Source organism: Pleurodeles waltl, chromosome 9 (assembly GCF_031143425.1).
Source record: "Pleurodeles waltl isolate 20211129_DDA chromosome 9, aPleWal1.hap1.20221129, whole genome shotgun sequence".
Classification (NCBI taxonomy): domain Eukaryota; kingdom Metazoa; phylum Chordata; class Amphibia; order Caudata; family Salamandridae; genus Pleurodeles; species Pleurodeles waltl.
The window spans coordinates 782,297,588-782,312,462 of NC_090448.1; the positions used below are offsets into that span (position 1 = coordinate 782,297,588).

The 14,875-nt window shown below is 43.1% G+C and overlaps 1 protein-coding gene across 1 annotated transcript in view; it reads right to left on the bottom strand.

Annotated features, from left to right (window-relative positions):
• The window catches only part of LOC138259973 (mucin-2-like), a 39,869-nt gene extending 39,223 nt beyond the window's left edge, over positions 1-646 (bottom strand). Inside the window, exon 1 of the mRNA XM_069207986.1 lies at positions 529-646. Coding sequence (XP_069064087.1) covers positions 529-577 — 49 coding nt within the window. The 5' untranslated portion in view covers positions 578-646. The remainder of the gene's footprint in view (positions 1-528) is intronic.
• Between the last annotated feature and the right edge of the window lie 14,229 nt (positions 647-14,875).

Below are 14,875 nucleotides of genomic sequence, written 5' to 3' on the forward strand. Positions count from 1 at the left end.
ACTTGCTAACTAGTCTTGTCGAGGTAACGTGGAGCCGGTGGGATGTGGGGGTGAGTCTACTGCAGCGAGCTTAACTTTCAAGACTGTCTTTTGAAGCTCGCGAGTTCGAATCTGGGCAAGGCCTAAACAGACATCCATCCTAAAGAGGTGGGTAAATTAAGTACCTAAAAGGACTTTGCTTTTATTTTAAGAGTGGTTGGTTCCTTGCCTTTCATGCACATAGTTAAAAAACACAGGAAACACATTTAAACATTAAAGGAAGAATGCGTCATTAGCAAATAAACCAGGTGGAGAATAGAAGAATATAAAAATAAAATAAAATAGCAAACCAATAATCGACGAGTAAATGAAGGGCAAAAAGCGAGAGCTCGCATAATAGTTCATAAGCTCAATAATGCCATCCAATAGTGGGCTATTAATAATATCTGACATCTACAGCGCGTAGAAGCGGCGCTATTCAGCGCCATATAAAAATGAGCTGCTGTTATTGCAGCGGTGTGGTCCCCACGAGGCAGTGGGGCGACTCACCTCCGGACACCACCGAAAAGATGAGGCAGAGGAAGAGCAAGGTCCTCATCGCGGCGGCAGGTGCGCTGACAGTTGCTTTGTCAGGTGCCTCCGGATCCCAACTGTTTTATTGAAAGAAGGTGGGTCCAGGAATAGAGGTTTCACTAAGAGGGTGGAGGCCTCTGGGCGCTGTTGTTACGCTCAACATGACTACACATGCCTGGGGCCTAATCTCCGACCCTTTGTATCGTCGGCTGTGCAATAATTGTTTCCTCGATGTGTCGTTTTTAAATAGAACAGAAACAGGTTCTGAGGTATGCACGCAAGGTCCCATTAAGTGACGTCTCAGACCATCCCTACCGTGTATGACATCTGACGTGCCGCCCTCAGATGCTGACATCTGGAGGGATGTGGCTGGGCAGGAGGGTAGGGCAGTGACATGAAGAAAACGACTTCAAGGCGCAAAAATCAGAGCGTTGTATTGCACAACTTTAAGGTATGTTGTGAGGCATACAGACAGGGTCGGACTGGAACCGGAAATAGGCCTAGATACCAAAAGGACTTGGACCGGAAATAGGTCTGGGCACCAAAATAAAAGTGACCCCATTGGCGAATCAGATAGCTAAAAAAAGTGGCCCATGCTTGTGAATCGGAACAATTTTGAAAAGGCAGGCACCCTAGGTATTATGCGAGGTATGTGTGACTGCATGCATTTGTGCTCAGTGCAGGCAATGTTTGTGCTCTCAATTGGGAGATTATAGTAGACAAGGATCTGAGATTTGAAGCATGTTTTGTATGTTTGTGCCACAGTGTTTAGGTTAATTCATGCAATCAAAAAGATCCTGCCCTTCGTCCCTAAGTCAGCAACAAGTGACATGGTCCAAGCTCTTACCATTTCACACGTGGACTATTGCAATTCCCTCTTGATGGGTGCATTAATACAGCTTGTCCATCATCTCCAAGTTTTACAGAATGCAGCAGCCAGTGCCCATATGTCTCAAAGCGCTTTGCCTCGGCTGAAAAACTACACAGCAATAGATAAAGGATGTTCATGGACTCCATCTTTTCACTTCATATTCATACAAGAGAACTGCGTTCCGCTAAGGGAGGTTTAATAGTCTCCCCCGATTCAAGAACGTCAGAAACGGGGGGTCGCCACCAGGCAGTCACCGCTGCCAGAATTTGGAATGCTCTTCCCTCAGCCTTTTGGTTCCAACTAAATCTCCTCCCCTTCAGAAAACATGTAAAACACATGTATGTTAATATATAACACAGACAATCAATAATTTTGTTTCTCCGGCTTTTGTCCAGAAGCCAGGCTAGACAGGGAGAGCAGCCTGGATCCCCTCGTCCTCCAGCTGTAGGCGCTATACAACTTCCACACAATCAAAATAAAAACATGTAAAGGACATTAGTAATGAACACTGTCCCACCAGACCATAAAACAGACCCATACAAACGCCAAAATGCCGCCTACACACTGACCTGTTAAAGTAGCCCCTCTGGCACTGCCAGATTGCCCTATATGCCAGCCCAACACTGCATAGAGGCAGAGCCGGTCTACTGTGTGCAAGGGAAGCTCGCACTGCTGCTTCTCTGCTGCATGTGTATGTGTGCGCGAGTGAAACCCGCACTGCTGATTTTAGTGCTGTGTCTGTTTAATGTGTGTGGGTGAAGCTTGCAATGCTGCTCTCGGCGCTTTATCCGCTGATTGAGAGTGAGCAACGCTTGTCTCGGTGGTGCTTCATCTATTCTATGTGAGTGTTACTTTTGCATTGCTGCTCTCTGGGCTTTATTCGTTCTATGTGTGTGGATGAAGCTTTCACTGCTTCTTTCCATGCTTTATCCATTTTATGTGTGTGTGTGAAGTATGCAGTGCTGTGCTCTGGACTGTATTTGTTCTTTGTGAACCAGTGACGCTTGCACTACTGCTCTCAGGCATTTATATGTTTTATGTGAGCGTTAGTGAAGATAGCACTGTTGGTCTCAGTGGTTGATCAGTTCTGTGTGTGCAGACGAAGCTTACAGTGTAGTTGCTTTCGCTGTGCATGTATGGTGTGTGCGGGTGCCTCTGGTGTCATGTTGTTTGGATTAAGCATCCGGTAGGTTTACTACGACCTCTCATATTCTACCTGGTGTGTGTGGATGGATGGGTGGGACTGAGGTTGTCTCTTTTGTGCTTGTTCTGTGTGAGGAACACATATGGTTCTGTAGCATGGTTGTAGCTCCTCACTATGAGGAAGACACGTGTCAATGCTACCTCTGTTGTGGGTACTGCCAGCATCTGAGGGCAGCTTTCACCAATACAGCCTGAGATGTACCTTTTCAATGGCAAGGCAGCTTAGCTCCACTCTGCACGTTCTTGGTTTGCCGCTGTTTGAACTGTGCCTCCTCTGTGTGATTTTACTAACACTGCTGGTGGCGATGTTGACTTTGTGCCACGTTCATTTTTCAGTCGGACATTTTGGCCTTGCACTTCTGAATCTAATTAAATAGTGCTGCAGTTGGAGGTGGCAAAATGCACATGGACAGGGTGGGGAGGAGAGAAGGGCAGGAGAGTGTTACTGTTAATAGGCCTCGCATTTGTGAGAGTTAGAGCTATTGGCGTTGTAAATGACAATGGGGGTTATTCTAACTTTGGAGGAGTGTTAATCTGTCCCAAAAGTGACGGTAAAGTGACGGATATACCACCAGCCGTATTACGAGTTCCATAGGATATAATGGACTCGTAATACGGCTGGTGGTAAATCCGTCACTTTTCCGTCACTTTTGGGACGGATTAACACCTCCTCCAAAGTTAGAATAACCCCCAATGTCTTTTATCGATGTGTTTTGGTTTGGAGTGTAGGGGATGTATGTGTGTCAAGTGGAAATTTGTGGTTTGAATTGCAATTGTTAGGTGTGGAATTGTGTGGGGTGGAATTGTGTGGCGTGGAGTGTATTTGTATAGGGGAAGAATGTGACATGGTGAATATATAGGGGTGTGAGCTGCACATAATAGATAGAAAGGAAGATGGAGAGGGATAGGTAGTTTATTTAGGAAGTGATGAATGAACTTAAGACAGAAACTAAGTTGTAGAACATTGCAGCTGCATTTTCAAAATATATGTAAAGCTGACATTTGTGTGACAGATTATGTGGCACTGGGGAGAGTTTTTACAAATGGTGCTAACTTGGTACTAGAGGCATTGCAGTTATGGCTGGTATGTATTACCCAGGTAAAATGATTCCTTATTGACAAATGTTTTATTACATTCTTTCTGCCCAGCATGCCTGAAGCACTGTGGTGATCAGTGCTGGTAGTAACCTGGCAGATGATGACTACTAATGTCATTTGTGTGATACAGTGTAACAACAGTAAGACGATTAGTAGTTCTCGATGAGTTGTATTTAACATAACTAGTTCTTCTTACAAAAGAGGTTGGAGACCCCTGCTCAATATAAAAGCTGGGGTTGGAGATCAGCACGAGTAGAACATTTTATAGAAAAAACAACAGAAACCAAATCTGCAGTTCGAGACTGGGGATCCACATCTCCTTTTTAAAAGCTGTGTATAAAAGTGGGACACAAGTTATGCCAATTTGTTCTAGTTTAAAGTTTTTGACAATAAAAGGAAATGTTTTATAGAATACTGAAAGGACTGATGTTATAACAGAGAGATGATAAAAAGCACACTTGATGGATTGGAAGGGTAGATGTGGGAATATACCATGGGCGTCAAAGATTACTGGGAGATGGGGATGAGAATGTCGTTGTTGTGATGCAAGCAGTAGAGAGCAGTGTGGGGGTCCTTCAGATCGGAGAGTGCAGCTAAGGTGATGGGTGAAGACACGTGCCTGGAAGTAGTTTGGGGAGCTGCTGCAGCATGAGACATGGCTGGATGTGAAGCTGGGACACTAACTTACTGAACTCAGTGATAAAACCATGCTCCTCAGGATGCATTAAAGGATGTTATGTCCATGTGTTAAAATGTAAATTAAACAAATGAATAATTGCATTAATATTCATTCATTCAAGGCTGCACAGGAATAACATGTTCCATCACTTTTAATAAAAAGTAAAACAAGGTACACTTGATCTTCTCTTCGGGCTTTGAAGGGATAGTACAGCCATTAAAAGAAAAGTTATACTAAGTGAACATTAGCACTGCTCTGCATGTGCACATCAGTAAGTAGGTCCCTTCATGAATAATAAACATGAAGTAAGCTATCAGTATTTATTCTGCTGTGCAGGTTGTACCAGGTAGACAGTGTGCAACAGTAGCATTAGTATTTACAACCAATCAACAAATATTCATTGTTTTCTTAAAACTGCGAAAAGGTAGAAGGTGCCCGATCGTCAGGGCCACTGGAATTATGCGGCAGGAGAGGGCTAAATTATGCATCAGGGTTGAGTAAATTATAGGGCAAAAAAATGCAAATTTTGCAGCATGATGCGGCACATTTTGTAATAGTGTTACTTTATTATTTTAGCATTTTTCAGCTTGGTAACCCTGTCTGAGCATTGGTTACACCTTATTAATACTAGTTTAATACCCAACTATTGCAAAAAGCAATCAAAAAGTGACAAATCCAGGTTTGCAAAGGGCCTTTCAGTACGGGGTAACACGTGTTGCTGCATTCTTAGTAACTTTTGAACTGATTGAGCTAGGAACAACATTTTTTTAGTTAAAATCTGCAGATCGGGGAGTGCAACTAGGGCGATGGATGAAGAGATGGGTGCTTTGAAATAGTGGGGGGTTGGAGCGGAGCTGCTGCTGCGTGGACATGTCTGTGATGGAAAGCAAAGGCACTAATTTACTGAACTCTGCGATATAACCATGAAAACATGGCAACAATGAAGCATGAATACATTAATACCAATAAAACAAAGTGTATGGGATGCAGCATCACAAACTCACTTCTGTGAAATATTTATTTTATGACATCTACATTTAGTTAAATACACAACTACATGTACAAAAAACTGTTTATATTAAAGGAGAGGAAAGAAGAGAGATGAGACTCCTGCATGAAGCACAAAGAGGAGAGAGAGGGTTGGGGGTTATACTGCAAGCAGCAGAGAGCAGTGTGGGAGTCCTGCAGATCGAAGAGTGCAGCTAGAATGATTGGTTAAGAGACAGGTGCCTTGAAATAGCAGGGTTGTGGAGGGGAGCTGTCACTGCGTTAGACATGGCTGTGATGGGAAGCAGGGAAATTAACTTACTGCCCTTTGAGATAAAACCCTGAAAAAAATGCCAACAATGAAACACGAGAGCACTTAAAAGGAAAATATACAGGTTAATTTTTCTACCAAAGAAAAAAATAATAGCAAAACAATGCAATTGGGACACAAAAACACAAACTCACTTCTTCCATAAAATATATTTTTTACAAAAATAATCCATTTACATTCTTATAACAACGCACTTAAAAAGGTCATACAAATGACATAATCGACTGTGAAGCAGCACGCTTTGCTTTAAATGTGCACAAAGTTACCTTTACAAAACTGTTAACATTGCAGTTACGAAAGCAAATAGTTTGCACAAGAAGATTTCACAATTATAAAAAAAAATCCTAAACCAAAAATGCCATCAGTAAAATACGTTACACTGGCCACCAACCAAACACACGACATTGAAATATTAAACAAAAGACACAAACAAATGCAATGCGAAACAAAAAAATACGAATATCATCAAATTGACACATTGGTCGTGAACCAAGTTGAAATAAAAAAAAAAGAGCTCCTGACAGAAACCATAAAAAACAAAGGAGTAAGATGGCATGGAGGAGGGAGCGAGCAGATTCTTTGAATGCACAGCAGATGTGACCAGAGAAGATTTACAGCCATTTTTACAGCAGAGCTAGGAAAGATTAGTAGTCTGCTCCAGGTGAAGGATCAAAGTAGTCCCTGAACACATCTTAAAACGGTGAGCAGTGTATTTATATAGCTGCTGGTAGGATCTCAGTGGGAGGACACAAAAAAGAAAAAGATGGGACAAAAATTAAGATCACCCAGTAGCAAGCACGTATTTTTTAAAGGACACTGGGATAGACAAATGACAGTCACTGTGTGGAGCTGAACCTCACAAACCATCTACAACAGGTCGCTAAGCGACAACACAAGTGCTGTCTAGGTTCAACCTAAAAAAATGACCATATCTGCAGGTCAAACACCAATGCCAAGAATGGATCGGTGTTTGCTCCACAGATAAATGTCTACAAACCCTGCTGGTGCTGAACTTGCCCTGTTTGAAGGCCATTTTAACCGCTTCTGCCTACATTGTTTCTTTTCCATGTGTGAAATTATGCCCTGCTGTGGTCATTCAGTACCAATTTTGTCTGAAAAAGCTTGCATTTGTTCTGTGCTTCTGAGAAAAGTATACACTGCTGATAGGGGTGTAGCCCATTAAGATTGTGAGGAAAAATGTTACTGCTTCTGCTTGTACTGTCTCTCTTCTGAGCCTGTGAGGATAGCTTACATTACAACTGTCAGTGCTGTTGCCAGTCTTTCTAGGGAGACTTACACTGTCTCTGTTGTGGTGTGCTTGTGTGAGAGAAGCATGCACTACCTCCGCTCGAGGCCCTGCCCCATATTTGAGAGAGGTCAGTGCTACTGTTACCCATGCTGTAACTTTATTTGTGAAGGAAGCTTGCACTGATGCTTCCCTTTGTGAGCATGTTCTTTGCATGCGTCAGAGGCTTGTGGATGGTGTGGTTTAGGTGTGTGGGTCATTCTTGGACTAAGTGTAAAGGTGAAGCAGTATGTACAGCTGTCTCTGTTCTGTGCATGAGAGAAGCACTTCCACTGACATAGTTTGTACTACTGTTCACCTGTTGTGTGTGTGAGAGAGTCTGCAATTCTGCTGCCAGCCAAAAATACGCTGTGTTGGTATTTTGGTGACCTATATGTTGTGTTTGAATGACGTGTCCTTTACTGCTGCCTGTACTGTACCTGCTGAAGTCATGTAAGGGAAGCCAGTACTGCTTGTGCCCTTATTTTACAAGATATGTGTGAGTGAGGGAAGCACGCACTTTTGCTACTTGTGTTGTACTCATGTTTGCGTGTGAGTTGCAGGTACCTGAACAGCTGCATCCCATTCTTTACTTGTTGTTTGGGCACTAGCACTGCAGGTGCTGTACATTTTTGTGGGAGGGAAACTTGCATGCTTCTGCCTGTGATGTACATGATCTGCCCTTTTAGAAAATTCCACACTATCACTGGCTATGCTGCATTTCTTGTGAGTGTGTGAGGTTAGCCTGCGGACTCTGGCTGGGTTTGTGGTGTACAAATACAAAACACAGACAGATATACATACAAAGAAATCCATAAAGAGCAAGGCGTGCACGAAACAAAAACTTAAAGCATGAAAGAATGATCACATACTTTCACCAAGTCAAGATGAGGTAGATTTTATCCAGTCACTTAGGCTCAACCTCTACCAGATTCAATGATAATATATATTTAGCCTCAAACATTTTTTGATAAAGTGTCTGACTCCGGTACCCTGTACATAAATTTTATGGCAAGAACGGAGGCTCCTATTATGCTTCTCTTACTTGCTTTAATTTCAATAGCAGCAGTCAAGAAACTACAACTCCCAACAGGCTTGGAACCCCAAAGCCAATGGGAGCAAAAAACGAAATAACAAATAAACCAATCACAATCCTGAAAGACAACCTATGTCACACTTGACTGCGACCAGCCCTCTTTCTTGCTGCTCGCAGTCAAGATAAGTCACGTTATATTCTCTCTTTTACATGTTTGCTCTTATGTTTGTTTATACTTAAGATTTGATAATATTTTGATAGCGTTAGTGTTATGCACGTTTACTAATTGTATTTTAAGCTTTCCGCTTATTGTGCACGCCGCGCGAGGCATATTTTTCCGGTCCTCGCACCGGTTCGGCACAGTGCGCTCGAGCGCGTCGGAGGCAGTTCTTCTGCCTCCAACGTTCTATCGGACGCGCCCTTCATTCGAAGAGCGTCCGCTCCTCAGCGCGTTGCTATTTTCCTTCTGCTTACCGCTCGGAGTGAATCTCGTCTTGTTTCAAGGTCCTGGCTTGTTCCTTTCGGCACCGGTCCTCGCGTCTTCAACGAGGTTATTCCCGGATGGTTTTTTCTTTCGGCTCTCATTTGACCACGCCTTTTGGGCGTGTCTTTTCTCTCTCCTCCAGCTGGGCTAAGCTTTAACCCTTGCTATCCCAGTTTACTCAGATATGGAAGGGCAATCTCCTTTTGCAGATTTTACCACCAGTAAAGATGTGGGAGCCTTTATTAACGAGGCTGTGTCTAAGGCTGTTTCAGCCTCCATGACTAAAATGTCGAAGAACTTGGAAAGTTCAATGCAGGATATGGTTTTCCAATCCTTTTTGGCCCAGTCTGCGGGGGATAGCAGACATAGAAAAAATAAGGATGTGGTAAAACAAAATGATGGCGCTTTGGTTGGTGAAGTCTCTTCACCCCTGACTGAGGATGATATGCCTCCCAGGCCTCCTTTGAAGGAGGGGAATATTGTTAACGCTTCTGGAAAGCGTAAATTTAAAGCAAAAAAGACGGTTACAGCGCCAAAACAAGTGGTAATCACTCATATTTCTGATACCGATGAGGACATCGGGGATATTGATGAGGATGATGAGGATTCTGACGCATGGGGCTCGCTCTCACAGGCTTCCCCCCATAAAAAGCCTAAACTTGAGTCTTCTACCCCCTTTTCTGCTAAACTCATTCTTGACTCTGATGGTAACCCCATGTTCGATCCCTCTTACCTCCACCATCCTAACTCTACTGAGTGGTCCCCTGCGCGGCACGTGGACAATACATTGCGTCCAGGTTACGGCTTCCCCTGGATAAGCAGACGAGAGCCAAGTTAAGATCTGAATGCCCCAGACCATCTCTCTCCTCAAATATCACTACCACTCCAGTGATTGACGAATCACTTTTAACGTTCTTTTCAAAATTTGGCAAGGATCCCCGTAAAGGGGTGGATAAAGCCTGGTCCAATTGCCAGGATAAACTTTTGGATTTGGTGGGGCCACTGGCCCGTATTTTGGATCTGGCAGAATCAGCTAAATCAGATAATGCGGATATTGACCCTTCAGAGCTCTCCCTTTGGACGCAAAGAGCTTTCTGTTTGTTGGGTAACGCGAATGCAGCCATTACGCATGAAAGAAGAAAAGGGTTACTTCTTAAGTTGGATCCCAAACTCTCTAACTTGGCGTCCATGGACCCTGGAGCCAAAGCGGATGGTTGTCTCTTCGGAAAATCTTTTATCAAAGATTTAGGAAAGTTCGTGGCAACCTTTTCCTCTATTGATAAAGCCCAGCAAAACATCAAAAAAGTTTTCAATCAACGGGTTTTCACCAGGGCCGGTACAGGCAGGAGCCGCTCTACCGGCCGTTTCTCTCATCCGCAAGGATTCAGAGGCTCCTCAGTTGCGTACTCCAATTACGGATACCAATCATACAAGCCCCAGTTTTACCCTCAGAGGGGCCGAGGTTACAGAGGCCGTGGACAACGAGGATTCAGGTCCACCAAAAACCAAGGTAAGCCTTTCCTCTGGTCCTCCTCCAGTTGGAGGCAGACTCAGTTTTTTCCTTCAAAAGTGGCCTTCTTTAACTTCCGACCCTTGGGTTTTGAATACTATTCAGGGATACCAAATAGAATTCTACGCGCAACCTCTCCAAGTTTATTTCCCTCCCCTGCCAGTTTTTTCGGTGGAAATGTCTCTTCTGATTTCAGAAGAAGTAAAGTCGCTCCTTTCCAAAAACGCCGTCCAAATCTCAACTCCAGATCCTTCAGGATTCCTCAGTTCGTTATTCCTAGTCCAAAAGAAAAACAAAAAATTCAGACCAGTCATAAATCTCAAGTATTTCAACCAGTTTGTGGTATACTGACATTTCAAAATGGAGACAATTCTTCACTTAAGGGATATTCTTCTCCCGTCCGACTTCATGGTTCGGTTAGATCTGCAAGATGCATACCTCTCGGTTCCTATTCATGTAGATCACCGCAAATACCTTCAGTTTCAGTGGCTCGGTTTGACATACCAGTTTTCTTCCCTGCCATTCGGTCTCTCGTCAGCACCCTGGTGCTTCACAAAGCTGATGAAACCAGTGACGACTCATCTCAGATCTTTGGGCATCAGACTACTAATTTATCTCGACGATATTCTTATTCTTCATCAGAACCGCGACACGCTTCTTTCTCACCTAGAGATAACTTGTTCTCTGTTATCCCAACTAGGTTTTCTAGTAAATGTAGAGAAGTCAAGTATGACTCCTTCCCAACGAATTCAATTTTTGGGTTTCGAAATAGATTCCTCTTCCTCTACCCTCCATCTTCCCCTTCAAAAAGTAAACGCCATCAAGTCAGAGATTCGGAGAACTCTTCGGAAATCCCAGATTTCTCTAAGATCTCTAGCCAGGATAGTAGGCCTTTTATCCTCCTCAATTCAGGCCATATTTCCCGGCCCTTTACATTATCGGGCCCTCCAAAGACTAAAAATCCATCATCTCAGAAAAGGCCTAGCTTATTCGGACATGGTCTTTATGGATCAGGAATCCCGCCTCGAACTCCAATGGTGGACAGACCATTTAGATGCCTGGAATGGCAGAACTATCTTTCCATCAGCCCCAGATCTTGTGTTAGAATCCGATGCAAGCCTGACGGGCTGGGGCGCCCGCTGTGGACCAATCTCGACTGGCGGTACATGGTCATTACGGGAGTCCAGATTGCACATCAATTATTTAGAGATGCTTGCAGGTTCCTTTGCAATAAAGAGTCTGGCAAAAGGCAGGGTTCAGTGTACCATTCTCCTCCGTATGGACAATGTTTCGGCTGTCCGATACATAAACCATCTGGGAGGAACCAGATCGAAGCCGTTGGCGGACTTGGCAAAAAGCCTGTGGGAATATTGTTTAAACAACCAGATTTCGCTCAGGGCGGAATATCTTCCCGGTTCCCTCAACCAGACAGCGGATTGGCATTCCCGCTTCCTCAGGGATTACAGCGATTGGAAGCTTCATCCCTCAATTTTTCAATCCATCCTCCACAAGTGGGGTCCCTTCCAGATAGACCTGTTTGCCTCCCGCTTAAACGCCCAACTTCCTCTTTTCTTCAGTTGGCGCCCGGATCCTTCGGCGTTGGCTTCAGATGCATTTCTTCAGGATTGGTCCCAATCAACCAATTTCGCCTTTCCTCCTTTCATTATGATTACCAGAGTCCTGGCCCAAGTCAGGCGCCAAAGAGCGACGCTGGTCCTTGTGGCCCCCTTTTGGCAATCCCAGATTTGGTTTCCCCCTCTTCTGGAATTGGCAATAGATTGTCCCTCTCTACTTCCCTCTTTTCCTTCCCTTCTACTGGATCCCTTAGGGAATCCTCATCCCTTGGTGCTCAACAATACGCTCACTCTATCGGTTTGGAAGGTATCAGGCATTCCTCATCTACCATTCCAATTTCGGAAGGAGCTTCTGACCTCATCAACAAGGCATGGGCCCCCGGTACCAGGAAAGCATATTCTTCCGCATGGTCCCTTTGGTCTAGCTGGTGTTTGGGAAGGGACCTCAATCCCTTTTCAGCAGATATAAATTATGTAATTAATTTTCTGGCGGCTCAAGCTAGCGCAGGTAAGTCCTATAGAACAATTAATCTATATAGGTCTGCTATTTCCATGCATCACGATTACGTCAACAACAAACCGGTAGGGGAACACCCCCTACTCTGTCGCCTGTTGAAGGGAGTAAGATTTTCTGTTCCTCCTTTACCTAAATATTCCAAGTTATGGGATGTCAATTTGGTTTTGAATTTGTTCCTTTCTTGGCAGGACAATGCTGATTTGTCGTTAAAAATGCTTTCAGCGAAACTAACTATGTTGCTTTGTTTGGTCTCTATTAAGCGTTTATCTGACGTCAGAGCACTCGATGTTACTTCTCGGCAGTTTGCCCCCACAGGGGTACTATTTTCCATTAATAAACGCACCAAAACAAATTTACGTACAGTTTTTTATCCATATTTCCCGGACCAACCTAAACTCTGTGTGGGACAATGTCTTAAATGTTATGAGGAACGGACAGCCGATCTTAGAAAGCCCTCAGTTTCCCAACTTTTAATCTCTTTCCAGAAACCTCATAACCCAGTGTCCGCGGCAACTCTGGCCAGATGGGTTCGTTGGGTTATGTCCCTGGCGGGTATTGACACCTCCTTCTTCGGGGCTCACTCAGTCAGGGGTGCTATGGCTTCCAAGGCCTTTTGGGTTGGATCCAGGTTGGAGGACATTCTGAGATCGGCTGACTGGTCCAATGATAATGTATTTAGGACCTTTTATTGTAAACCAGTACATACAGCTACCTCAATAGTGATTAATATGCTTTAAAATAGCATAATAGGAGCCTCCGTTCTAGCCATAAAATGTAGATTTTCCTAGTATATTATGACGGAAAGTCTTAATTTTATTAAAGATACGGAGGCGAGTATTATCCCGCCTCAACAAGGAGATATTTCTGATTTGTCTTGTTTCTTCCCTCCCTTGCAGCTGCTTCCACTCCAGCTCAAGCCTCTACTTGATCAACGGAAGGATTTGCCACATGCCATCACATCGTCAGGAGGTCCAGTTTCTTTCCGAAGCTTTCCTTCTTCTTCTCCCCGGATTCCGGCTTCTTTACGGTTCTGCATCGCATTGCTCCAAGACTTTTGTTCTCTGACTTTAGCAATTGCTATAATTTTTGCCATTTTCCCTCTGTTCTCTCGTAACTACTAGCTTTCTCGCAGCAAGAAAGAGGGCTGGTCGCAGTCAAGTGTGACATAGGTTGCCTTTCAGGATTGTGATTGGTTTATTTGTTATTTCGTTTTTTGCTCCCATTGGCTTTGGGGTTCCAAGCCTGTTGGGAGTTGTAGTTTCTTGACTGCTGCTATTGAAATTAAAGCAAGTAAGAGAAACATAATACTCGCCTCCGTATCTTTAATAAAATTAAGACTTTCCGTCATAATATACTAGGAAAATCTACATTATTTTTCACCTTTGTAATGCCCTGTGTATTCACCGAGATCAGAGCAGACCTAGGCCCTTAGTATGAGTGGTCCAGGGATTGTTGTGATATTTATTGCACTTGATAAAATCCAACACCTCGAGTTGGAATTTATCGGGTTGGAGAAACACCACCCAGTTACGAATTTTTGGAGAATAACATGCTGATTTTGGTGATTACTACATCAAAATCAGCATATTACTGTAAGTACCGGGCATACTTGCCCTGATAAATATTCTCAGGTAGGACCGCACGATTTTTATCACAAAATTCCTAATTGTGATGTGCACTGTAACTGGAATTACCAAACATATCAAAGTAACTGGGCTGCTTGTAATAAGCGACTTAGAATAATTTCACCTCATTGGAACACCTTGCCGGTTTATAAATTCATCATTTTCTTTTTTTTAATGCCACATCATAAGACTTGCATCTCATCACATCCTGCCCCGTTCTAGATTTCTAGTTGTCTCAGAACTTATGGTGACTTATGGTGACTCAGGGCTACTTGCTGTGATATATTTATCAAACAAAAGAGCAAATTTGCTACTATTACTGTTAACTTTACTCCTTACAAGGTTTATGGAAGTTGTTGTCAGTCTTATCTGTTTGAAAAAAGTAATTCACACAGTTTTAAGTGCTATCGTGCCAAATCTGTACATATGTCACTAACTTAGGGATCACTGTTCCTTTCCACCTTAAGTATAAACGACATACGTTATAATTCCTTTATTTCATTATGTACAACCTAGTTAAAGAAGAGTTAATAAACCATAAATTATTGGTTATGTTGTGTACAGTAATTTCTAATTGTACTTTTTTCTGTAGCTCGTGAATTTTATCTTTATTAATGTAGGCACCAATTAAATCACTTCAGCTGTTAATCAATGTTATCTTTGCGATATTTTGTTAGTAAAATGTTGTAGTATTGGGAGATTTATCTAGAATTAATATACTGTTTCTGAACTGCTTCTTTGACTACAATTTCCTAACTAATGGCGTTCCCAGATCAGATCTCAGATATAAACATAATGGATGATACTGACATGCTGGTATATTTTTCTCACAACCTCCTTTGGACTTAAATACTTATTTGGTAATCAGAGGATTCCTTTCTTTATAAATGCCCACTCATTTAAAACTCTTCCTCCGCTGCAGATTTTGAAACGTTTCAGGCAATAATGCATTTTCCCAGCGTGTGACATGGTGTGAACCATAAAGGTAAACGGATGGGATGACTGATTTGCATATGGCTGGGTCCAAACTGAGGTGGCATGGTGGCGAAAAAATTATGGATTGGGATACGGAACTAGCACTCATTTCTGAGGTACAATTTAGGATTAATAATTAGAGCATGCG